This window comes from Agelaius phoeniceus, chromosome 3 (assembly GCF_051311805.1).
Source record: "Agelaius phoeniceus isolate bAgePho1 chromosome 3, bAgePho1.hap1, whole genome shotgun sequence".
NCBI classification, from domain to species: Eukaryota; Metazoa; Chordata; class Aves; order Passeriformes; family Icteridae; genus Agelaius; species Agelaius phoeniceus.
The window spans coordinates 69,352,919-69,380,810 of NC_135267.1; the positions used below are offsets into that span (position 1 = coordinate 69,352,919).

At 35.0% G+C, this 27,892-nt stretch overlaps 1 protein-coding gene across 4 annotated transcripts in view; it reads right to left on the bottom strand.

The window, feature by feature from the left end:
* Nucleotides 1-27,892, bottom strand: part of FMN2 (formin 2) — a 152,821-nt gene that overhangs the window by 105,309 nt on the left and 19,620 nt on the right. For 3 of the 4 annotated variants that reach the window (XM_077175543.1, XM_077175544.1, XM_077175542.1), the window contains exons 3-5: nt 17,679-17,826; nt 13,410-13,471; nt 948-980 (exon numbers count right to left, since the gene is read on the bottom strand). In XM_077175543.1, coding sequence (XP_077031658.1) covers nt 948-980; nt 13,410-13,471; nt 17,679-17,826 — 243 coding nt within the window. The remainder of the gene's footprint in view (nt 1-947; nt 981-13,409; nt 13,472-17,678; nt 17,827-27,892) is intronic. The other variant, XM_054629631.2, reaches the window with a different exon arrangement.

Below are 27,892 nucleotides of genomic sequence, written 5' to 3' on the forward strand. Positions count from 1 at the left end.
AGATTTGCCTTAAAAATGGCTGATCTCAGAACAGTTTACTGTTTTAAAAACTCTTCTACTTGGAAGATTAGATTCAACTTCTAACAAGAAAAAGAAGTAATTCTTGAATACTGTAATTCTATGTTAGCTGCAGGAAAAAACTAGAGTCCACTCTCCTACAAGACAATTTACCCTGCAGATAATGAAGTTTATTTCAGGAGCAGAACTCTTTTAGAAAGGTTTTTAAAAATGAGCAATGCAGTGAGATGAGTTAGCAGTTCAGACAAGATATTAAAATGTCCTGGTGAATTAAAGGGGCTGTTTAGCCATGCCCTAAGAAGCAGCATTTCTGGTATCCTTAAGATACAGAATTTCAAACAAGTGGGTGATTTCCTATTGTGTTATACCTAACCAACCAGGTTTTCATGGAAAACAGCATTAGTATGAACAAACAAGACTTTGATGTGAATGAAGAGATATTTATCCAGAGGATATGATGTACTTGAATTTGTTTGGTCTTAAAAACAAGGAAACCAAAAGCAAAACAAAACACAGCCCCAGTATTTATGTGTTTCAGTAATTGTTTTAGACAGACATATTTTTCATTTAGAATTTTAAGACACCCTCAGAGCAGTTTAATTGGATTTTTGACTTTGTCCTATTTTAAAGTTGACCTCTAGATTTGAAAGGGCTTATCAAACAAGAAGGAAATCAAAACTATATAAATCCAATCAGAAATAAAAAAATTCTACTATTTCCTTAGAGAATAAGCAGGAGAATACTCAATTTTTCATACATGTAAAAGATGGTCAAAAACTGCTGACAAGGACCAGAAGACTGAGATTAAAAAACCTACACACACATAATGAAAAGAAGCTTCATTTTCAATCCAGGGGACAATTCCACAGCAGAAGCCTATGGGGTTTAAAAGAGATATGAGGAAACTCTGTCTTGCCTAGAGTTCTTACCCAGGACCCAGGTACTGTGGAACAGTCTTCTTTCTGTAAAGAAAGAAAGAAAGGTGGAAGCTTAACCCTTGCTTTATCCTGGTGGCTTAAGTATGAAAGAGTGAGCAGGAAAAACATTTCAGAGGTGTGTGGCTATAGAACAATGCCCAGAATTTCTCACACAGGCTGTACATGTTCCATGTGCAATGAGTTGGATGCTCAGTCTGGGACTGATGTTTTTGGTTTGCACTGATAGGATTGTTTGTACACGGATCTGGAAATATTTGCTTTGCTGGCTAAAGGTTGTACATGTGGATCTGCACATGTACAGTACATAGAATTCATTCCAATCCTGTCATGTTTTCCACATGTGCACTTCAGATGTCCAGCATAAAGCTGATCTATATAGATGGAACATGTCCAGAATCTTCAAACATGTAAAAGATCAGAATGCAGCTACCTCCTTCTACAGAGTTGACAACCTAGTTTGTCAGATAAGCGACTGAAACCTATAGACCCTTCTATAACTAAATTTCCAGGCAGAAAAAAACCCCACATCTGTGAAAGTTAGCCCTAGTCTATGTATATATAGACATACATATGTGTCTGTACTTGTCTATAACTTCCTATCTCAGCTTTTATTCACTTACATAACAGCCATAAGGTATCTTTTTTTTTAAATAAACATAATGACAGTTCTTATTGGTAATTTTGGCATATTTGAAAAAAAAAGACATATTACATCTTGGTTTTAGAAATTAATACCTTATGCTATTACAAGTCAAAAAGTTGCATCAGCACTTCGATGATTTTCAGCAATTTGTCACCTAGTGTCATGAAATTTCCTCTTTGGATAGAATTTATATTTAGATATTAGGATTATATTTGCTTTGATTTCTCTTTTTTTTTGGAAAAAAACTTTGACTTTTTAGTTTCTCTACATCACAATTCATGAATCAGAGTCTATATTGCTGCCTAGTTGCAAGAACACACAGGAAATAGAAGCATATAGTTAAACAGAATTAAGATGGCAAAATAAGGCCCCTCAGCTCTTCTAGTAAGTGTGCCTGGGAGCACTTGGAGATACTAGCAGTGCACAGGAACTCAGAAGGATGCTCTTTCCAACTGCTTGTTAATAAATGCTGCTTTTCTACGCGAAGCGAAACATTTTTGAACGCGCACGCTCACCGAATGGCACAAAGTAGAGCCACAGTAAGAATTTAATTCAGTCAGAGAAATGTGATCTCTATTCAGGTTTCTCTCTTTAAAGCTGTCTCATTTTCAAAGCTACTTCTTGCAACTGCAGATCAACCTTAAGAAAAGGAGACACAACATTTAACAGGCATTTTTAGTGCTACAGTAATTGGCAAATGAGAAGTACTGGTGGAGACTTGATTTGCATTCAAACAAAATAGCATCCATCTAATTATTCTCACATTTCACTTAATCTCAAGGCTCATTGCAGCATTTTTACAGCAGTAAAAATTGAGTCAAAAGTTGGCAAACTTGCCAATAGCATCAGGGAGAATTGCTGAAGGAGTAGAATTAGTATTGGATACTAGTTTCTTCCTCAGACTACCTGATTAAACCTTTTTGAGTGAAGCTTTTACTATTCTGAAGTTGCACATATGGGAATGAGGGGTACACTTTTTCACACTGGTCCATCTTTCTTCCTACAACCACAAGAAAGTGATGCTCCCCGGTGTAACAATGAACAAGCAAGCCCTGAAACAAAAACAGTGTTGCGCATTGCCCTGTCTGAAGTCATAAAACTTATTTGGTAAGTGTGAGCTACTCCCACTCTGGGACACATTGCAACAAATGGATTACACCAGCCTGCACAAGGCTGGCAATGGACTAGGCAGCTCTTCCTGTCCTAAAGAGCTGGGACATGTCTAATCAACTTAGTGGTTTTGTCACACCTATCATGTGTGACAAAAACCCCCCAAACCATTACATGCAGAGATCCATAATTATTGAAATTCAAATAGTTCAGATAAACTAACACAGAGTCAACAGGGAACCTATAACTTTGAAGAAAGATGCATGCATTGCAAATGCTGACTTGGAAAGCTGGAAGTCAGAGGAAAAAAGAGCTTAGATTCTTGAAGTTTCTATTCCTGAACAGTTTGAATTCCTTATCTCTGAGCTAAGCATATTTCAGAGGATAAGATCTCAGTTCTTTACATTACCCATTTAAATAAATAATCAACTTGAGATACATCAAAGATTAAAAGAGTTTTCTCTTTTTAAGGAGTAACTCTTAACGTAGTTGGAAAATAACCTTAGGTTATCCCCAGGTTTTACTATGATAGAAACCTCAAAAGAATTTTCATAGACTGAAGACAAGACAAGGTAAAATAAAATCTCACAGAACAACTGACCACCCTAGGAGATGCAGAGGAGTCAAGTTTGATTACTGTAGTATTACATAGCATTACTTTAAACCTTCACAAATAACACTTGTGGAAGCTTAACCCTCACTTTTTATCATGGTAGCTTGAGTATGAAAGAGTGAGCAAGAAAAAAATAATGTTTATGGCTATAGAACAGTCCCCAGCACTTCTCAAACAGGCTGTGCATGTTCCATGGGCAATGAGCAATGTCCTGACTATCCAGGCTGAAAAACCAACCAAAATGTCCCTCTCAAATTTTGAAGGTTTCTGTCCTGGCCTAGATGAAATTTCATTATTAGGGAGGTATGAAACAATATATAGATAAATAAGACCTCAAAAGGGGTTTACTATCCACATAGCTTAATTTCGCTCAGAAATTAATTTAACTGTTCTATCACTCATCCAGTGTAAAGCAAGCATGTAAATGAGACTGGGTACTGAAAGAAAAGCTGAATTTTATTAATTTTTTTATAATAAAATTATTTTACCTGTTTCTGGTGTCTTTGATTTACTGTGCTATAGACTGCAAGGGACTGCTAGTGCAGATGAAAAGATAACCAGAACCTAGCCACTTATGTCAGCAGCCTATAAGGAAGAGGTACCTTAAAAGTCAGATTTCCTTAAAAGTTTGGATAAAAAACCTGTCTGGATTTATTTTCTCCTCAATTTGAAATTTCTTGCTGAAATGCCTAACATATGATTAATTTCTTCCTTTCTTAGTCACCTGTGGTTTTTCTAAAGTATTTCAGCTATGATACTAAAGTGTTTGGGTAGTTTTCCTGTGTATCCAGGCCAAGGCAACAATTCATCTCATTCTGTTAAAACATAAAATCTGGCATACCTTGAACATTACTGCCTTGACACATTAGAGAAAGGTGTTGAACTTTTTCACACCAGACCTTTTCCCTGGTTTTCAATTCCACTTGAAATTGTCCAGCAATCTGGAAAGCAGTCACTGTGAAAACTAATTCTATTATTATTTTCGTGCTCTTTATATGTATCAATTGTAAGCTTTTATGCTAGAAATAACAATATGGATTCCATGAGCCAAAATGTGAACATTAATGGTTTAAATTTGAAGGGCTTGGAATGCCTTTTAAACTCTAGTAGGGGAGATCAAGAAAGGTGAAGATTTTTCAGATGAACTTTGCCCCATTCTGATAAGCAACTGTCCAGAGTATGATACTTCTGCACAGTACTTGCCCTTTTCATCTAAGAGTTCAGCCAGACCACAAAATGGGAGGTTCACATGTTGCTTTTGTCTTAAGCTTCCAACAGGGAATAAGCAGCAAAAAATATCCACAGTAAGAATAAATCTTTGTAGATACACTGAAGTCCAAGCCCACTGCTCACAACAGAAAAGGTTTGGAGAAATGGAAAGAGAGCCTCCACAAACATATCCATAAACATGCTGAAGGCAGGGGCCTGAAAGTATCTCATCATCTTTAACTGTTTAAAAGGGTGAAAGTTATATTAGAAACAAAGCTGTATCATTTTGAGTGAAAGAACTTTAAAAAAAGTCAATCAAAATCAAGTAATCAAAAATGAGCTTTAAGTATAGAGAAGTTAACTAAAATCTTTCTGGCATCACGAACATTTAAAAAACCCCCAATTTGTATATTTAGAAAAAGTTGAATAATCATAGACAGCAATTGCACATTCTGGAATATGCAAGTTAGTTTTTATGTATAGTTTTGGCCTTCCTCTCTAAAGAATAAATACAAGGATAAACAGGTATTCAAAACACAGAAAAGGAAAAAAGTGATTTTACTGCTTTTGTTTATACCAGCTTAAGATGGAAAATATAGTAACTTTTGATCTAAATGTAAGTAGAAGATAAACTGGTTACTCTACCTTGTATCCAAAGAGTAGAAATTATTCTCAGCCTTACTTTTACGTTCTCATTTAGGTTTGGCAGTATGTAATTTTTCATTTGTTTGTTTTTAAATTATTTAAGGCACTTTTGAGTTAAATGAATACTTATTTCTACTAAGAAAAGCATTTTTATCTCCCTTTTACATAGAGAATATTGTAGAAAATCTTAGGATTTACACCACTAAAAGGTAGCACCTGATATTTAATGCCAAGGGAAATATAAGAAGAACTGGAAAGAGTTCTCACTTTTGTGTGGAGGGGGTCTCTCAAATAGTTTAAGTCCACTTGCCAAATTAAATGTCCTGCTAGGAATGTTACAAGAAGTTTTCACATACTGATATGTACACACATACACAGACTTACACACATACACTTTTTCAAACTGCTTTCCTGTATTTCATGTAATTTCTTCAGCTGTTTTCTTCAATTTGTGTGGAATTCTTTTTTAAAAAAGCTTGAAATCTAAATAGTATAGTACCAAAAATATTCTACGTAATCCAAGTATAGGATGTTACCATTGAACAAACAAAATCTCTGTTTTCACTGGTCTCCAAAAGATGAGCCAAATTTCATAAGTAAATAATGGAACTTACAGCACAAATCATAGTTTGGTATAAAAGGAGTTTATGGACTTTCATCTGAAATAGAATTTCTGGTTTAGAGAATTTAGGAAAAAAATTGTATTTAAATAATTAATGAATACAGCTCATAAATTTTGCTCTAACTAGGAATTCATAGATGGCATAAGCACTACCTCAAATTTATTTAATTTCATGAGCAAGAACAGTGAGGAGTCAGAGGAGAAGAGAGTAAAGAATTTAAACAGAATTTTCAATAAGCATATAGCTATCATGAATTTGCATTCACTGCTCCCTAAGGGAACTTACAGTACTGTGTTATTATTTTACAAGAAACTCACTGTAAAAGGCAAGAGAAGAAATACATTAATGCTTAGAATCAAACACAGACAGAAAAGTGATAATTCTTTCTATGCAATCCCTATCCCATAGTTCTCCTTTTCCAGAAAGTGAAAGTCTCTCACATTATAGTCAAGGATTTAAAGCATTGCCAAACAATTCTTGTTAAAATAAATTATTTTCTCAGTTTTACTCTCATTCTCCTTTTCCTCTTATCAATTATTGCCCAAACCCTAACATTGGTGCTGCATGTCAAAGAACTTGTACCTAAAATGACAAAAAACCCCATCTTTGTCTAAGTATAAAGCCTAGTCAAAACACAAAGAGAAGAATGCCCATTATGATTAAAGGATGCAAAATCTACATTATTGCTTCTACTGTTGTTGCTATTATTGTTAATATACATTCTCATAAAATCTGTGATGAAGAAGCTGTGAAATGAGATTAGTTGCAAGAACTTGACCCACAGTTTCTTAAGAATTTTAATCAATGCCTGAAAGAAGTAACTCACAGGAAATACAGGTTTTTACAGCACACATTTTCATCTCTTTTAGCTGTTATCAAAACAATGCATCAGAAATAGAGCAAGACTTACCATTTTACCACTGACTAGGCAGAGCAGGAAATACATACTACCATCACCTCACACCCATGCTCAGAGATGAGCAAAGTCCTGAGAAAAACCACCAAACATGAAAGCTAACCTTGCTTGGAGGAGGGCATTAGTGGAAAAGAGTTTGTACATCACAATCTCCTAATGTTCCACTCAACACTTAACTGTGCTATGATTTTTATGTGTTTCAGATCTATGATATATGTCTGTCTCAATAAAAGTGGAAAAAGAGAATAAAGAATCTTTGAAACTAAAATGAGCACAAAAGTAAAACTTCATCTTGACATTAACATTAAGAACACAGATTAGAGAAAACAAATTTTAGTCTCACCATGACTGGGAGGAAGAGTGCAAAAATGTGTTATTGTAACTCCACTGAAAAGAAGAAAATGTATTGTTTCTTTTAAAAAGGCAAACATTGCCTTCAAGCAAAATAACAGAAGTCAATCCAAGTATTGTGAAGTCTGGATATAATACAAAACACTAATATTTGTTCTGAGAATTAACTGCTTACATTTTTCTACCACACAGGCATGACATTCTATACTCCTGTTTTTTCATTTAAATGTGTAGTCTGTGATTTATATTCTATGTTTTTGTCAATTAATTATGTCCGATGCAATTTTTTCCCTTTTATTTTTTTAAACTTCTGCCTCATCAGAACTAAATAGAAAATGGGTTCATGGTTGTGGTTGAAGAAACAAATTTCATCTTCAACAGGATATTGACCTCTTTATTAAATGATAGTAATTAATTGATAACTTACTAATTATCACTTTAAAGGAAGTCATCCATGAGGCTGGTAGACCAAACCAAATGTTTTCATTTCACTGGTTTAAAAAAAACCCCAACTAACTAACCAAAACAACAGTGACAGAGCAGTGCTTTCTAAATATTTAGTGTTTTGAGGGGTTGGGAAGGTAGAGGATCTGCTTTGAGAGATGCTCAGACTGCTAAATCTTGGTTTGATTAAACAGGGCAAGTGTATGTACATTCTAAAGGCTAAGTAATTAATTAGCAGAAAGCTACTCCTTTGACTGAGACAAGAAAAAAAAATTCCCGCAGTAGGGTATCTGCAGGACGGCCTGGGAACGACTTGCAAGTGCCTCGCAATCCATGCAAAAATACTGAACTGCCATCTAGTGGCTGAGTAGGCAGACTTTAGGGTGTCCTTCAGACTGTCTCAATAAGCACTTCTTCCCTCGTTTCTGATATTTCTATTTGTCTTCTCATCCTTCTTTCATGGCCAAAGAAACCCCACCAGTATCAGATGACAGTATTAAATTATAAAGTGGCTACTAGCCGTGTGGGAAGCAGCACAGACTGAAACAGACAGTTTCTATTTAAGCTGTATTAAGGTCTCAACTCAGAGAATCTCACTTCATATTTCAAGAAGTTTAGTTAATTTACTTGCTGCAGTTTTAGGAAATAAAACATCTATTTGTGCTTCTAAGGCTTTCTGAAAACAAACCAAAAATAAACCTGAAAATGGCAGCATGTTTGAACTGAAAAGTAACTAACTTCCAATATTAAGAATCTAAGAATTCCATCAATAAAACTTGAAACTTCTGCATAAAAATTATGTTTTGTGAACATGAACATAAAATACTTGATTTGCACTTAACTTGTCATGGAGTTCCACAAAGTTTAATTCCCCTTTACTGCCTAAGCAAAACACTCTGCATTTCAGCAGTTCCTATGACCCTGGCAGTAAAGGCTCCTGCCAGGTTTGTATCACCTTGTTTCCTACAAACTTTGTTTCCTTTCTGTATGTTTCTGATAAAACATCATTTACTCTGAATGCTAATAAGAAAACACCATCTATCTACATTGTTTCCTGAAATTCAACTGCTTAAAGCTAAGCTACCCCAATTCTAACATTGGACCTACAAATACAATGTAAGGTCTCCTCCACATCACATATTACAAATCTGGCTTTACATTTTGCAAGATAAAAAACCCCAGAGAAATAACTCTCAATTTTTTAAACTTTTTGTTTTCTGAAATTTGGGTGTGCTGGCATGATTTTGCTGAAAGTTTACATTGGTACTGTTCTTGAAAGAAGAAATACAATTCTATTCAATTGATTCATAAGGAAATATCCAAAAATATTCACTTTGTCATAATCCTTTATTTCCTCAATGAGATAACTGTATATAGTAGATCCTTTTGAATATGTCATAGATATTTTTGGTTGGATTTTTTTTAATCAAGTATGTAACCTATTTTTCCCTGCTGAAATCTACGACTCTGGCAGTCATATCTTTGTAGGAAAAGAATTGTTTTAGACTAACTGTTCATTGCTTCCTCAAGCCTTCTCTTCCCCCTTACAAAAATTAACTTGTCAAAAAGCAAAAGGATGGAAGGGGAATGACACTTCACAGTTTTTTCCTTAATAAATATCTCAAGAAAGAACAAGCAGAATCAGGCAGTGTTAAAAATGCCACAGAGCTGTTTGTGAGGCAACAGAGGAAGAGTTCCCAATTTTCCTCAGGTTCCTGTTGAAGCCAGTGGCTCACTAGTCTTGTTTATAGCTGGTCTATGTGCTGATGAAAACTGTGTAATACTGAAATAACACAGGTTTTATATCAGACTCCAAATATCATAACAGTCTAAGGCAGGATTATAAAATCTCACCTTTTTAAAAATTCTTTTTAGTATTTCACTATTTCAGACTAATCTTTCCTCTACCTTCTTTATCTTATGTTCACCTACAAAGAATAATCTCGGAAATTTCTTTTAAGAGAGCTTTGGGCAGCATGCATGTTTCTGAGACAAATTCTAGCGGTGACATTTTATAATAATGAAAAGTAAATTCCAGTCCCACCAATGTTTTATACTTTTTAAACAGACTGATTATGTATTTATCTTAAAGGATTTCAGAACCTTTTTTCTTGTATTACTAAGTGTCAAAATTGGAACATTTCCAATCTCACTAAGCTATTGCCCTAAGGAATTACAATAAGTCATAGTCAAAAACTAGCATAAGAACAAAGGTCCCTACTGACAGAGGAGTTACCAGTAAATTGGGGTGGTTAGAAATATTCTAAAGACACACTCCATGAGTCTGCTTTTATAAAGCAGAAAGTATCTTCAAGATGGCAAAACCTGGCATGCAAGTTTTTTTAAGATTAGCATTGTTTCCCTATGATATTGCTGGAAAGTATGCCAATAGATTATGCAGCAGAAACCCACCTTCAGCACCTCAGAACTGCCAAAATTTTGTCTGGCTTCTAGTACCAGTGGAAGTACTTGGAATTCCAAAAGGGCATATCATTTTGGTGGAGGATTTATTTGTAGGGTAAAATGTGGTGAACCAAACCAAACTAAGACAGAAACGTTATGAGCATGAGAATTTTTTTGATGACAAGCTTTTCTGATGTAAATAGGGTTTAAATAGTCAGTGTAAATTGTCTTATAACCAAACTGCTATAGACTGCAACAGTCTGGCAAAACCTCCTCTCCTGAGGTGGGATTACAGGGACCAGGCATGAATTGGCATGAAGTATCCATTATATCTGGATGCTGACAATTAAATAAATGTAAAAAGGGCTTTGTTTTTAAAATTGTGTGGTCCACAGAATAGACTCTCATCACAAATGATCAAACATAGAAATTTAAAATGATTTTATAATATGGTGAATAAGACAATACTTTTTAGTGCCTTTCAAACAACTTTAGGTTTTGGCTCTGTAATGTCCCACTACTAACCAAAGCCTAGTTTACGTGTACTCATCCTACAATTAAAGGACTTTTTTTCTTCATCTTTTTGCTAAGCATCTATTTTTACCTACCATGCAAACAAAATCAAGCTACTCTGAAAAGTAAGTTAAAATGTAAGGAAAAGTACGAGGATAGTACAAAAGATCAAGGGTACAAACAGAACAGAAACTGGCTCTTGCACAAAGTACAGCTGTCAAATTTAAATATCAGGTTTGAATCTAGAGTTTCTAAATTAGGACACTCAATTTTTCTCTTCTTCTTTCACTAAAGGAGTTAAGGCTAACAAAACGTTCTCTGTTCATACTGGGAAGACTAAGCAGGCATCACTGCTATTTGGCATTTCAAAACCAGGACTTGAAATGGCTGCCAACTCTCTTATTTTTCCACTGCCTAACAATTCCTGTATTAAAAGCAAGCACACCCCCACAGCCTTGTTTTTGTAGCTGTAATTTAGAAAAAATTGATATTTTGGACTCAAAAAAAATACTCTTAAAAAATGTCCAGAAATTATGCTGTAAAATATTCAGATTATATATAATATTGTAAAGATAAGAAAATGGAGAGGATACATATAAAGAAGCTCCTTCAAGTGACAACAAAGTATACAATCCAGGCTTTATTACTTGTGCCTTTAATTTAAACTTATTCTGATTATTTTTCTTAATTGTTTATCATAACTGAGATAATTTACCAGCACATCATGTTACAACTGTGTTCTGGTCAATAATCTTCAATTATATTAGTAGTATGTGGGAAACGTGTTTTCCCAGAGAAAAGAGAGGGAAGTCTGTAAAACGACTTAGTTGATCAATTCAAATTTTAAACTAGAGCTCTCTTTCATTTATGTATGAAAAGAAAAAGAGAAAAATCACCTACTAGGCTAACTTCAGCCAACATTTTCTTTTTACAGAAATTAAAACTGTAGACCACACAAGAGGGTTGATCTCTAATAGAAACGTGTTTGTCACTTAAAAAATGTACAGATAACAAAAAGAATGGTCTGATTGCAGTACAGGATTTACCTACAAACATGATGGCCATGCTATTTTCTAGATGTTTTATAGATTGATGTAGTTAAACACTGACAGATAGGTAGAATATGCTTGACTGCTTTGGACACTACAGAAATAATTTGAACATATGACAACATTTTATCCACATACAGCTCCTCAAAAAAAAAAACAACCCTCCACCCTGATTTTTAAAATAAACCAGAATGATGATGACATAATACAAAAAAAACTTGAGATGACTTTCTGCAAGTGAGGTGATCCTGTTAGTCCTGCAGGTTTTTGATGAATAATAGTATTGAATGGAAGAAGTTCATGTTACTGCCATAAGGGATCACCAAAAAGTAAGAGGGATGGGTATCTCCTAAACACTAGCAAATGGAATTGAGGGATTGGACAAGACACTAAGCTAGCTCTAAAAATAAAGAAAAGCTCCCAACCAGAAGTAAATACCATTCAAGTGATCATGCAGCGCTCAAGAACTCCTGGTTAAACTTCATTCTCATAGGAATTCTCATAATACTTGTTTTTAATAGGTAAAATAACTACATATTCATAAGCCTATTTCAATTAATTGCATTTCCAATAAAAAAATCATTTGTATAGGTAATTTCTTGCAATGAATTATAGTACTAGAGATTGGTTAAATATACTCCTTACATGCAATAACTTCCTGGAAGCATAGGGGGAAAAGTGCTTTTCCACAATTAATAGTAGAAATAATTGTTAGGGAAACCTAGGTGACTGGAATATAAAAATATCATGAGAAAAATATATTTTACGTTAAAATGCTGAAATGAAGAATTATTTTGTAATATTATTTTAATTAATGAGCTGCAGTTTTAAAATGTTCCATATTACGAAGTTAGAAGAATTAGATAACCAACTAGAAGAATTCTTTAAAGTTGTTTGGCAAGGCAAGCCATAAAGTTAGTACAATACTCTCCCCACCCATGGCTCACAAAATATGTGATCAAGCCCAAATGAAATTTGCATGTCTGACGATTAGAAGTATGTATTTAACTTCACATTCCTTATTTTTCCCTGAAAAGAAAATTACTGACCATTTTCACAAATGCTGCTTGATACAGTGATGCTTGAATTGTCCTGTCACTAACACAAAAAACCTCAGAACAAATACCAAAACCCAAAAAACGCCCCTTAAACCCCACAACAAAACACCCAGCAAACCAAAAGAAACAAAAAACACCCCATAAAAAAAACCCCCAAAACAAACACAAAGGGGGAAACAAGGGAAACAAGCCATTTGGTCACTGACCTTTTGGTCACTGCTTGTTTCAAACCAATATTTCAGAATTTAGCCTTCCTGCTAATAATTCCAGAACAAGTGAATAGTGTTATCCACAAGTAAGACAAGGCTGTTTCCTATTGAGGAAACAGAATTTGAACTTCCTCAGCCCTATTAAACTGCACCACCATTAATAAAGAATAGAAGAACAAGTATGGTGACATGCTAAAAAAATAAGATAGACTGTGTTTCTGTCACATAAGTCAACCCAGACTGTCTCCATTGTCCCAGCATTACATTATCTCCTTTTTAAGTTCAGCATGCCCTCTAAAGCTGTTCACATACTACCCCTGCTGTAAGTTTGAGGAGAGAGTCAGAAAAAAATCCCTGCCACTATCATTTACATGCACTTTTGTAGATTAGCTATTATAATAAGATATTTTATAACTATTCCTTACTAATACCATCAGAGGGTTAACTTTTGAGTGGACAATAACATTTTGTAAGAATCACCTTAGGCAGGCAGGAACCTTCAATCCTTACACCTGCATCCACTATGGAGCACATAAAACACCCTCACTTCGGAATTTTTTCATACAGAACATTTAGTACACAAAACTATTTCAAAAATATCTGAAAAGAAGTAGTGCTTTTTACCCACTTTTAAAAAAATAATAAAACATTTCTGTTAGAATCTTACCTGTGCCTGCTGAACACCACCTATGCATTGCTTCTCTGTTTCTAGGACTGTAGATTTCAACTCTGAATTTGAAAAGAAGATACAGATTTTAAAATTCTATAAATAAAAAAATGATTGATCTTTTAAAATACACATTAAGAAATTCATGAATGGGGTATAAAGTTAAAAGGAAAAGAATGGTATTGTCCCACTTTCCAAATTATCCCATAAATTACCTGTCCTTAAAATGGATGACTCTTGCCAACTATGTTTTCCTTTCTTTCACTACCTCAGAAATTTGAAAACTCCACAGACATAGGTACTAATATAGATCTTAAAAATAGATCAAAACATAAGACAGTCCATAGCTAGATCCTATTTCTTATTTTAAAACCAGATTACTTTTCTGACCTTAAAGAACTACATTGAGTCTCAGTTTCCCTAGGAAAAATCAGGAAAAGGAAAACAAACAAGCAAACAACTCCACAGCAGCTACACAGTGCAAAGAACTTTAATCAGTTTAGGAGCTACAGCTAATGATGTCTCTTTACTCATAGCCCAGTTATTTACATATAACAAGAACAGAAGTATTTTTCTCTACACCTGCCCAGAGACTATATGTGTGGTGTCCTTCCTGTAAGTTTAAAGGCACCACTATTCAACAGGGAAATCTCTTGACCATTTGCAGAAAGAGTGAAACAGCTGTGAACTTGAGCTTCTGGATTCATTTTTGGACACTTGGCCTCCTCACAGCTTTCTGACAATCCCAACTGTTGGGAAGTGAGACATACAAGGAAGAAGTTTCATTGCAAATGTGAGTTATGTCACAAGGCTTGAAAATTTACAATCCACAACTTTTTTACCTGGCTGTGGATATGCTGCACCTAGCAATAAATAACTAATCATCTAGATTTTAGATTTTTCTGTGTTTGAGAGAAATGTTAGTATCTGTTTGATCTTTGCTCACAACAGATTTATTCTATGCTGATTTTCTAGTATTAGACATGCACCCACAACACTGTTTTCTGCCATTCAAATTAGCACAACTACCTCCCTTACATAAAAATGCTTAAGAAAATAGGACCAGACTGCTCCTATGTATTGGTCAATATTAAACAATTTGACAGAATTATCTAGCTTATTTTTACCTCAGAAATGTTATCCTTCTAAAAAGGATTCTAAATATAATCTGAAGTCACGGTGATCTGAGCAGTTAATTTTAAGGTTAGTCAGACAAAATTTGGAAATAAAATCTACTTCCAGCAGAACAACCCTTTTTGTTAAGCAAAATGAAAAAAAAAACCCAAATACTACCACCACAGTTGGAAAAAAAAGATTCAGGAAAAGAGTGCTGTATGAGAAATGAAACCTTTCCTTTAAAGCAAATCAAACAATTTTTTTTGTTTGGGTTTTTTTCTGTTTTTTTTATATACTTTTTTTTAAGAGACTAACTTAGATTTCAGGTAAACCCAGACTGATATTTAGTGGTCTGAGACTGTTTCATTTTGCAGAAGTTAGATAATCTTTGAATGTCTTCACAAGTGGTTAAACAGCCCCATGGGAGATGGGATGATTCGACTCTAGTGCCTGCTTACTTGCCTTTTCCTGTGTGTCGAGTAGTGTCATCAGCAAAGAATTAAAATAATTGAATTTCAAATATCCTGTTGACTTTAGATTCAGGCAATGTGCTGAGATGTGATAATGGTGGAATGAAATGCCATAAGAAGAGACAGGAAGAGATTGGGTGTTCAAATAGAAAATTAGTCCCATACACATTGATCTTACTGTTGATGTTGGCCCATTTTGTCCAAAACCTTAACTGAATCCAGAACTGGAAAATGCATTTAGTATAAGTATTTGCTGACTTGAACCCAAATTCATATTAGATATTTCCAAATATCTGTTTTTAAATAAATAACCAACCTAAAAAAATCACCAAACAACAATAATTAACCTGACAAAACCCACTGCCCCAAAACCCCAAAAATTCCCAACTGCTCTAACAGCCCCTTTCACACCTCCAGCAATGCTTCACATGTTACAGAGCATACAGGAACACTATTAAATACAAACTACACTAAACAGATGATTAACTACCTACTACCTTTTCTAATGCTAATGTATACAATAAAAACAAAGGTTCTGTAAACACATCCTGCTGCATCCTCTCTCAATAAATGCTTTTGTCTAAAATGCATGGTTTTTTCAGGAGCTATTGCTTATAATGGTGGTCTCCTTAATCCAGACAGCAATAATTATATATAAAACAAAATACAGCTGCCCTGCACATAATAACTTAAACCTTTTTAAAAAATATTTGTCCCCTACACACTGCAAAGATGTAAATACACAAAATAATTTAGTTAAAAATTTTGAGGAAGGTGTTTATTCTCAGGTTTCACATCACTCACCTCCAGGTTCTTCCAAATGGCAAGCATGTGAACAATTAAAGAAAGTTAAATTATTAATCTGCCTGAGTTGTATTCAAAAGAATTATAACTTTTCCTTTTCCTCCATGTCCTACATTGAAAAATCACACCAAAATTTCAATAAATAAATCTTAATAACTTATATAAAACTTATAAAAACTCCCAATACATATTTTTTCACTTTATTTCTAGCTCTATTTCTTAATACTTTTGCAGGGTTTTTTTTGAGAGGGCAGTAGCTGAGATAAGGAGCAGACAAGTCCTGTACATGTTACATCCATGTAGTAGGCGTAATAAACAGAAAAACATAGGATGAAAACAAATCACATACAAAATGAATACATTTAAAAATTATTACTATTGTCCTTTTGATAGAAATACACTTCTAAGTGTATCTTTAAATTTCAAAATATTTTATGTTATCAACATTCTTCTAAATTTTAGAGAAATTAAACTCTTGTTGACTTACACCATCCTCTGCTGGGCTAAAACCTCAAAATAATTTAATTTGAAATTCACCCTTTTGTTTTTCAAGTGCACAGCATGTCATAAATAGTGCAATCACACATCCATTAGCTAAGTCTCCCAGCTGAGAAACACAACTCTCAGAGTAGATGGCATTGAATTCTACTCCTACATATGGTAGCACTTCCATTGAATACAGCATAAAACAGGAGATCATTGGTTAAAACTTGGACTAGCTCAACAATCCAGCTCTGCAGAGTTCCACACTCTGAATTACATCAGTGAGATGGATGCAGAAATGTGTGCTTGATCTCCAATAGAATTCCTTTGGTAAAAGGCATTGCATTAAACAGAAAAATACAGCAGTATTCCATTTTTGTTGGCATCACTTGTTTTGCTTGAGAACAGTGAAAAAAGTGGTACCAGTAAAAGTAAAATGTTGCCATGGTAAAAGGTGTCTGTGCAAGAAATAGTTCGGGCATGTTCCAGAGGAAGTGGCAGAGAAGTCCCAAAGAGAAGCAAATCTGAAATTAACTCCACCCAAAGCCTACAAGTAATACAAAGAGATCTGTTGGAATAATGACTTAACTCTTCAACTCTGAGCAATGAAGAGTGGAAGGGAATGAAAAATTTGAGAATACCCAGTGGCTCTCCATGGACAGCATGGGGATGAATGCAGGCTACAGTTTTGAGAGCTGCTGAATACTAATTAATGGAAAGCAAAGCCTCCAAGAACCTGTGGTATTTATGGGTCAATGCTACTAACAGAAAACAGGCCTGAAATCCTCTTCTAAATTTCTTTGTCAACTACAAGGGAGGTTTTTTTCTTGCTTGGTTTTAATTGTCAGTGTCAACAAAGCTCTCAAAGAGCATGAAGAAGACTGCAGAAATTCATCTGGTAGCATAACCTCACAAATGTTGAGGTAAACTGAATTTGTAAACAAGTCCTTGTTTTGTTTTTTTCAGATACATTTTTCCTACCCCTCTGTCAGCCCAGGACTGCTGAATCTACAAAGGAATATCTTACACCACTTTAATAACTTTAAGTGTAGCACCAGTCAGCTTCTGAAGTTTTAATATTTTTAAGAAGAAAAAAGAACTCATATCTCATAGCTCTGAAGGTATGTATACTGGAAAAGAATCAATATCACAGCACCTGGCAAAATCCATTATTTAACAGATGCCAGGTACACATCTTGGTTGCTAACAAAAAGAATGCATTTTTGGTGAATATTTTTTATTAGATGCACACTAGCTGACATTATTTCTGATGTTAATCCAAGATTCTCAAAACCAGGCGTTAGTAGCTGAGATACTAAGTTTATATTTCAGATTCTAAAACACAGCAGCCTCCTATATCCTATACATTTATCTTCTCTGTATCCAAGAACTGTACCTTCTCCTGAAATTTTGAGCCTTTGTTCTTCATCTGGAGGTTTGGGTGGAGGCCACGCAGATGGAATTCTCCTTGGAAAGCTTCCTTCAACGTAATCTGTTGAATGTGTGGGTTGGCTAACTGCAGCCCAAGTATAAAGCTGGTCTTGCTGTGATTTAAGAAAAAAAAACAGTGGAAAAGTTCATATAGAAAGACAAGGTCAAAATATCTAAGCTTTTGTTTCCAGTACAAATAACTCAACAGCCCCTGTATTAAGACAGACTTGGTTTTATGCTCTTCAGTCTGATAAAGACTTAAGATAAATGTATATTAAAATAAGTATGTTCATTAACAACAGAAAATTAGGCTTTTTGTTTTCTACAACCCAACAACATGTTAAGATACAGTTCAGCACTTTTTGAGTGAGGAACTCTTTGTGACTTCTGTTCTTACAGCAATAACACGTTCTCTCCATCATGACTGCACTTCATCACATACAGCCAGTTTTATGGCTTGGAGGGAATATCTCTCTCCACATCATACATAATCATTTTACACCAAACACACAAGGAAGGAAAATGAACAGAATTATTTCAGCAGTAATTAAACTGATATATGCACTCTTTGCAGCCCTATTTTTATAATTTCTATTTTACTATTTTCAGAAAAACAGGTAAAAAGGCGGATTTTCTTTTGGAGTAAAAAGAAAAAAACCCCAAACCAACAGCTAAAGGTATTCTTAGTCCTCTGAGCTCAAATCAGACTATATCCATATTGCTCAACAGCTTTGAGTTTGAGTCTATGATTAAAAGTAGGACACAGAGTTTCTGATGAAAACTAGGGCAAACTTATGATTTAAGCTAACAGCAAGATTTTAGATGACCACAATTCAAGCAGTTATTCTTGTGACTCCTAGTCTGCATCAACATGCACACCTTGTGATCAAACGTTTATAATACTGTTAATTCTATAGAGATCATTCACAGCAATTGCACAAAGTAACCTAGCAAGAGATCTGGAAGATGCAAATGCAGCACAAAACTAGAAAAAAATACCAAGTCACAGGATGAAAACACTGTCATATCACAGTAATACCTTCTTACAAAGATGATGTTCATTAGACTTCATTCATTCTACTGCCTGAGTAAAAGCTGGTACACATTTCATTTTTAGATTATAACTTTTTTTTTTTTTTAATTTGACAGATAATGAACTTTGAAGAGAAATGCAGGAGTAAGAAGAAAATGGTGCTTGGTTTTGGGATAATCACTATTCTATGTGACTAAATTTCTACTTGCCTAAAAATAAATTGTTGTAAGAGTAAAAATGTTCTATTGGGAGCAGCTTACTTGGAACAGACAAATGCTGGTAATAAGGGAAAAACCTCTGGTTTACAGAGGGTGCCTCAGTCAGGGTCAAAGGAAGCTCATTAGACCTTCCCAGTACGAAAACCATGGCAAAAATCCAGGCATGTACATTGACTTTAGATAAAGGTAAAAATAAATGGATAAAAAGCTTAATAAAAAAAAATAATATCAGGTTCTTTACATACCCTGAAGTCCATTATCCTTGAAAAGCCCATCCATTAGAGTAGCATTACTATCCTACTCTATTTGGACATCTGAAAAGGCTTGATTAATTCAGTCCTTTGAGTCACTTAGTTCTTTCCCTTTGTCTATTTTCAGCTTTTTAGAGGATATGTGTTTCTGAGTTTCTGCCCAATTTCCAATACTGTTTAAGTAAGGAGAGGGAGTCCTACCTGTACATGCTGTGTGAAGAAAAAGTCCTGGATTTTGCTATTAGTCATGTTTCTGCACCATTTAAATCTCAATTAAAAACACAGAGGAAAATAAGACTTGAAAAGTAATTGAGAAAAACCAGAACAATTTTTTTCTTGCCCATTCTACCACCTTTTACAGTCCAGGGAACACAGGGAAGAACGTGCTCTGCACAGGGTTAACTGACTAAGCACAGATGACTTTCAACAGGATTACATGTAGGGTTGTAGGGCAGTAAAACAAATGACAATTAGGTAATGTTGACATAACATAAATGAGGAGGACAAACAGTTAAACTGTTCCTGGACATGACATTTCACCATGCCAATTCTTGAAAGATATAATAGAATAATTTATCAACAGATTCTTGAAATAAGATTAGTCTACATGAATCAAGATGTATTTAAAAAAAAAAAAAAAGAAAAGCTCAGAAGTATTGTACAGATGGTATACATTATGAAGCTAAGAAAATATGAAGTACCTATGTTCTTGCTGATATAATTTACAGCATATAAAATATAAGCAGTTATAAATTAAAACATCACACAACTTGGTAAAAAACTCTTAATCCAGCATGGGAGCTTTGTTTGTGAGTATAAAAGACAGTATTTATTGTTTGCATTGCATTTGAGGGGGATTTCTTTGTTTTCTATTCAATACAGAGAAGGACATTAGAATAGACACCTCATATGATGGAGATTTATAGATGTAAATGTAGATTTTTAAAAATGCTATGGACTTGCACTATAATGAAAGCATATCCATATAAACAAGGTATTTAACAATAACTACCATCAGATTACTTGCAAGCTCATAAATGCTATTTAAAATATGAAAAACCCTCATGCCCTCATGACAGAAAGATAGTCTGGATGGCAAGTTAATAGTCCATAAATTACACTTTAAAAGGGAAAACATTAACCCAGTCTCTACTTTCATGCCCTTTAAAAGATGCAAATCATTTGAATATCCTAATTCCTATGTACAAGCTATGGTCCAAAACCATTTATGTTTTGTCTTTAGCTCCTTTTCAGTTAATATACTAACCCACCTAATTTCTCCTCTTTTAAATCTGATAATGCCATAAATATGCATGATTTTTAGAACTGTTTGAAGAAAGAAATACGCAGTTCTGTGATGCTAAAGTCCTGTTCTAGCAAAAAAACCCAAAATAATCCAAATTAAAAAAAAAATCCAATTTGTTTTTAGTATTAATGATTACAAAGCAATCATCCATGAACCTAGATTTCCACATTAAAATTTTTCTCCTTTAATCTTTTTATTTCAGAGGCAATTTTTACTAAATATCATTGTACATACAGTCAGTGAATACACTTACCGTGATCAAGTTTTGGATACATCTGGAATTTCCCCTTCACCTTTTTAGTCTTTAAAGCATCTCTTTTGAGGGAAAAAAAATCACATATGTGTCCTAGTAATAAATGATCCCAGTCTTATTTATTCAGGCTCATATCTGAAAGCTTCAAGCTGTCTGAGTCCAGTGCACTAAACATGATGTCAAGAAGAGTTCTTGTTTCCACACATCCTTACACAGCACTTTCCACTGGTTCTTAAAAGTGCAGAGCATCTGCACATGGGCGAGGCAAACTGCCTGCAGGATCTGATGGTACCTAATCAATATACATTTTACCACTTATAGATGCTAGCACTTAGAATCACAGAGTCAGGTCTGTAGTTTAACTCACTCTCTTCCCAGACAGCTCTCAGTATGCACAGAGGAGGGCTTTTTGTTATAACTTTTAATTCTCTGGTACCACAGTTTTACACTTCAACTATGTAATAAATTAATATCAAATATTCACTTCACCGCTCGAGCTGGAGATTCTTTCTGGCTCATCTTTAAAAACAGAAATGAATGTTGGAAGCTACTCAAAGAAAGGCCCCTAGCAAATGCCATGTGGCTGGTCGACCCAAAAGTAGGGCCATGAGTTAGACCTGCAGCAAACATCAGAAGTCATTCTGGTGGGCCTGGACCTTTCAGAAAAAGGGTCACATGTTTTTCTCACAGAGAGACCAGTTTTGTTCCCTGGGCCACAGACTGAATTACAGATTAGTATATCCCTCACTGCAGGAATATAATAGGCAACATTGAATGCATGCTATATTGCTCCTGGAGATATGCAGGTAGTACAACCATCTGCTCAATGTCGTTTCAGTTTTTAATCAGCTGTTTATCTGCTTCCAGCTCAAAGAACAAAAACAGCCACTGTGAGAAAGGCTTAAAAGATGTATAGGAGATGGGGTTGAAACAGCAATAGGTGTATGCACCTTCACCCCACATGGCTGCAAAAGCATGAAATAGCAATGTGAGGATCAAGGGGGAAAAAAATCTTACCAGATGTATTTAGAAAATTCTCAAGGAAAAAAGCCAAAGCAAAGTCAACGTGGGAAAGGTGAGGCAGTACAGCAGCACAATACTGCTAGTATTGGGTAGCAGTAGAGGGAGAAAGTATTTTAACAGTACCTCTGAACTTTCTTACATGACAGTGCAATGGTACTAATGTGCCTGATGGTTACTGTATTGAGCTGTGAGGTAATAGGGCTCTATTTTGCAGAACTTTTTTTTTTTAATAATAAACTTGAAAATTTTTTCACTAGAAGTATAAACATTCAGAGTTATCCTGAAGAGGGAAGAACAGTAGCATTGGCATGTTCTGAGGCAAATATCAATGGGCCAGGAGTAAACACAGAGCAGAGATTACAAGAAGGTTCCTACTCATCAGGTCATTCTGGATTATATTCTTTCAGTGGGAAGAAGTTGAAGAATTAAGAGAGGAAAAAGTATAACTGCATTTAAGATGTAATGAGATGAACTCATAGAAGAATTCCATTTTATGTTACTTGGGATAAGAAGGGACCAGACTCCACGTCTCAGAGGTGTTTTCCGGGCTAAGAGCTCCAAAGAGTTTGTCCAAATTTGTAAATAATTTCTTGGCACTTAGTCTGTTTCAAGTGTGTGGAAGGAATTAATTTTTTTCCCATTCAGGAGGTTTAATCATTCTAGTATAGTAAGCATACAGCCTCTAAAATGAAAGAAAGTCAACTGCATGTTCTCCACTGCATACAAAGAGTTAATTGCAGAAGCAAGGCTTTAGTTTGAGAAACTAGAGCCAGACTACCTCAAAATGCTCTTATCAGCAGGAGACTGCTTTATTTTAAGCAGCTTTTTAAATAAAGAAATCAATACTTTTAAGAATGGGGAAAGTGGTTTACTTTTTGAGGACAGGTTCAGTAACAAAGCTCTGTCTTGCCACTGAGAGAACCAGAGCAGTGATTAAACATGGCCCTTGACTTGTGCTGCCCTGGGCTGCACTAGTGAGCACAGATGCTTTCCAAGGTTGAAAGCCAGCAAGTCCTTCATAATACTGTAATGTATAGCTGAAGCAGCACTTTATCCTCATGAACTAAATTTGTTACATAAGCATTTTACTTGAGTCAAAGGGTTTGTTTCTTTTCAGAGAACCAATGTGCCTCAACAATGAAGTTAAAAACACTTCAGTTGTCAAAAATCATGAAACATTTATTTCCCATTAAATGACTTCAGCCTCCTCAATGAAAGAGAAAAAACATGTTTGATCCCATCAAACTCCACTCAGGATTCAACACTAAATCCCAGGAGAGGCAAAGAAAGCCAATAGCTCTGCAGTTAGAGCTCTCACTGGGAAAGGAAATCAGGAAACTAAATTTCAGATTTCCACATCTATTCTCATTCTGTTACAGTGTTGTCTTGGTCTTCCTGTTCCCCAGTAACTTCTACATTTTTCAGAGCTGAATAGGGTCAACTGGTGAGCTTACAGTAAACTTTCCTTGGAAGAAGGAACAGTGGCTAACCTTCAAGAAAACAGGTCAAGACCTAGCTTCTCTACACATCCAACTAAAGCATCCACTTGGAAGGCCACATCCCAAGACCACCATGTTATCAGCTACTACTAACAGGACCTGAGGGTTTGCCTTCTCATTGACTCATCAGAAAATCTAAGCTGAGACAAGAAGCTTCTTCATCAGGAATCGTTTTCATTTATACTGACACAGTTCTTCCATGAGTTTGGACTCTGAAAAATTTGAATTATGCAAATCAAACTGCTTACTTAGAAAATTTCTCTATGCAATTTGACAATGTAATTTTTACTATTGTAAAAACTCTCTTTGAAAGAGATATGCAATATATATGCAAATTCAACCCTCAATTTATTTGCAATTCCAAGTGAGAAAAGGCAATTTTTTTATGACCGACATTCTGAAGAAAGAGAACTAACCTACAAAAAGTCATAAAATATAAATATATCTTGAGGTGACAGGTTGACCACCACCTTCATCATATGTACAATGATACTAAAAAATTTAAACAGTTGGTGTAAACTTAACATTCAGTATATGGCTCTTGAGGCAGTTCTTCCGAACAACAAGCAAGTTATCAACGTTCATTGCCAAAAAAACAAACCCTGAAAACCTAGCAACATCCTACACATAAAACATCTAAGTTGAAAGTGCATATAATGGCATCACCACAAGGAAACAGAAAAAATAAAGAAAAAGAAGAAAAGAGTAAAAGAGTAGAAGACCTCAGGGCCTGAGCTAACAACAGTAAATTTTTTTTTTTTTTTTTTTTTTTTTAAGAATGGAAGTAGAGAAGCAGCATAAGAACAATACTTTGGTGCAATGATCAAACAACTGTTTTCATTGTATTACACTCAAGAACATTCAGAATTGGTCACCACAAAAGACAAAGTGCCACTAAGTGTGACTGGACAAGGGAAGAGGAGACATGGGGGCTTTGATTTGGCCAATATTTGCTGCTGTGGTAACTTACACTTGAGACAAAGATTAAGACAGCAGATTAACCATCTGTTTTCTCTGCTCTAGTCCACATTTTTCACCTGTTCAGTTTTAAAGTCTTATTCACTATCGACTCCAATGTATTATGATAAAATTGAGTACTCCAATATACTGCTCTGATAAATACTGCTCTGAGATGGGACTATATTCAGTCTTACTTATTATATACCCAAGCATTGAAAGTATGCTTGAAAAAATGCTGCACGCATTGTTGCCAGCTATGTGCTGCAGTATAGAATTAAAATTCTCCTAGCTGATGTCAGTACTTGGGAAATTTCTTTGGAAACTGATCACTGGTATCGGCTGTCTCTGTCTTCTGAGAAAGGAGTCTATTTACAATCTGTTTTCCTACTAATTTTCAGACTGATATCAGCAGTGCAAATAAGTTAAAATTAAGTCAAGCCTTCATGTCACTAATTTCGCTTCCTTCCGACTTGCAAAGTCCCACCATCTGCTCCTACTCAGCAGAAAGAAAGCAGCATCTTTATTTCCTTAGAAAGCATTTGCATCGCCACAGGTGGCCAGGAGATAATAGGAAAACAGCCATTTTTGCAGCATTTTCCATTCATGCTGTCTTGCTGCTTCCTTGGGGAAGCATTATTTCAGAAACAGATGACAGCCTAGTCAGGCATCATAACTGCAAATGGCAAAAGGGGAAGTGCCTATCCCAAACTGTCAAACATGACTGTATAAAATCACATCATAATACAGCAAAAAAAGATACCAGCCAGAAGACTTTATTTAGCCCTTTCATTATAGAATGTGCTGAAACTGTTAATAAATCAAGAAGGCATTAACAGCTCTACTCAACTGAGTAAGAGCGTTAAATAGAAGCACTGAAAAGAGATGCAGAGATATAGCTGAGTCAAAATCAAATCACAAACAAGGAAAGATGAAAGAAGATTATATTTTTTTAGTGCCACTTTTAAAGTAGTCATTACTGGACCCTTCAGTGTGAAATAGAGATTAAGTTCTTCAAACAAAGGAATTCATTATGAATATTAAGGTATGCTCAGTTTTCTTCTCAAAAGCACTTTGAAAATTATAAAAGAAAGCCCCTATCACAAAATAATTTTTCATTCAGGATTTAGGTGTTTTAAACCTAATGCTCAGAAACAACAGAAAGTTACTTGAAAAGCCTGTCAGAAGAAAAGTAGGAACTTGCTATGAAAGAAAAAACTGCCTGTAGGTTAAAACTATACCACGTGAACTGGAAAATCTGAAACAGGAAGTCATAAGTAGGGACTACACATCCACAGTGTGCGTTAATTGCAACTACTGGATAAAATTCAAACATCAAGTACTGTCAGTATTTCTTAGCACTGAGCTGATAAAAAAAGCTGCCTCATATTGATAGGAAAATGCCAGGTTCTTCCTTGTTTTGAACAGTTTAAATACGCATGAAAATATTTATAATTTATACACATTATTGATGACTCTCTGAAGATAGTTATCTTATACCTTTGGTGATTATTAAGAGAGGAGCCAAGCAGATGAGACCTCTACTTACTAAAGACCATGATCCTCCAACAGGAAGGAAAAACTTGCCTGTTGTTACATTCGTGCCAAAGATGCACCCTGTAGACATGTCAATTTCAGGATTATTTTACTCTACTAAGATAATATAATGAGGTACCATGCTAAAAAGCTTAAAACTACAGCTGCACTACATGTAGGAAGGTAGGCGGCTCTCACAGTGACAAGTGACAAGACAAGGGGCAAAAGCCTCAAGCTACTCCAGGGGAGATTTAGATTGGGTATAAGGTAAGATTTCTTCATTGAAATGGTAGACAGGCATTGAACAGGCTGCCCAGTTGAGTGGTGGAATTGCCATACCTGGTAATGTTCAAAAGGAATGTGGATGAGGCAATTGGGAATATGCTTTAATGGTGAACATGGTGGTGCTGGGTTAAAGGTTGGACTGATGATCTTAGAAGTCTTTGCCAATCTTAACAATTCCATGATTCTATGGTTTATGAATGGAAGACTTCTTCACAAGGCATTAATGTCTTGCGTATCATTCACTCAGAAGATATTTTGTTTTAATTTGAATCTTTAGAAACCCTCTTGAATAACACAACTGCTGAAGAGGGAGAAATTTAAAAGGCAATAGCTATTTAAAAGACAAGCAATTTTTTCAGAGAACACGCTTTCTGTAGGCTTTTACTAATCTATCTTTCTAAGTTGCCCGTTTACTTGCTCAACTTTATTTTTTAGTTAAACTCTCTGTTTTTATTTTATAAAATACTAGCAGAAGCATGAAAGACTAAAGATAGCCTGATGAGTAAGTTGTCATGGCATAAATGAAGCAATAATTAGCAGCCTCCCTTGCAAATGGGAAACTAGCAATAAGGAGCTATGTCTAGACAGAGAACCTGCCACTGAACATTCACTTACTCTTTAAGATGCTCTTTACATTGTAGGAGTAGGTAGGAAGAGCTATAACAAAAGCTTCCTCTGCCTCTTAATAGCCAAATCTTAAAAACACCAGTTCTTGTCTTTTTACATTACTTTTAAAGCTTTGTTCAACTTGTATTTTTCAGACTGATCTTTTATTCTGGGCAACTGCCATCAGCTGTTTCAAAAGAAATAATTGATAAAACAGGCCAAGATTGAACATGCAAGTTTTCTCATAAGTTCTTAAAACAGTTCTAAAATTTCTGTCCTTTGGGCTAATTTGACAAAAAGTTCAGAGATCACAAACATGTCATCTCCAATCATCATTAAAAGACCTGAATAATATAAAAGCCTTTGGAAACTGGACACTATCCTCAGCATAAATGTGGTGACAGCTGTTGATTCTCTGAAGATTTGTGCTCTAGTTTAGCATTTTTTGATCCTTCATGTTTGCCATATATGAAAAAAGGTGTAAGCATCACATCCACAAACCATAGTGTAGACCAGAAAGTGCCAAGAATATAAATTAAACTGAATTCTAGGAGCCATTATAAAACTAGCCCAAGATACTAAGAGCTGTGAAAGGGGTCTTTGCTCTTAATGCACTGTTAAATTGCAGCTAGACAAAAGGGAAGAGAAAGAAATAGGATCCAAAGAGAAATGAAAAAGAGGGCTTGTACTATTTTTTAATAGCCTACACTGAAGCCTGGAATATCTTAGGACTAAAAAAGCAAACCAGATCTCTTGCATTACTGAGAAAACAGACACAAGATTTTATAAACATTTCTAAGAGAGGGGGAAGTAAAGGTGACCAGCAGGCATGAATAATAAAGAAAATAAGAATATAATCAAAATGTGCAATTGCAAATATTTCAAGAGATTTCAGCATTAACCATGTTAAATTAAATTCTAGAGGTCATCCAGAAAAGAGCATCAGAGGGAGAGAATAGGACTTTTAAATAATCTGTTTATATTCATCTCAAGCCATGAGCAATAGATCATAGAGTGAACAAAACTTACTGAATTGTTTTCATAAACTGTAACCTAACATCTTAACAAAATCAAGTCTGTGGGACCACACTAAAGCAAGAAGGGAATCATGGATTTTATTCAATTTAAAAAAAAGTAGTACTTTAAAGTTCAGAAATCCAAGGAGTAGGTCACAAAAGGAGAAAAGGATTCAAAGATGGGTTTCAGTGGAAA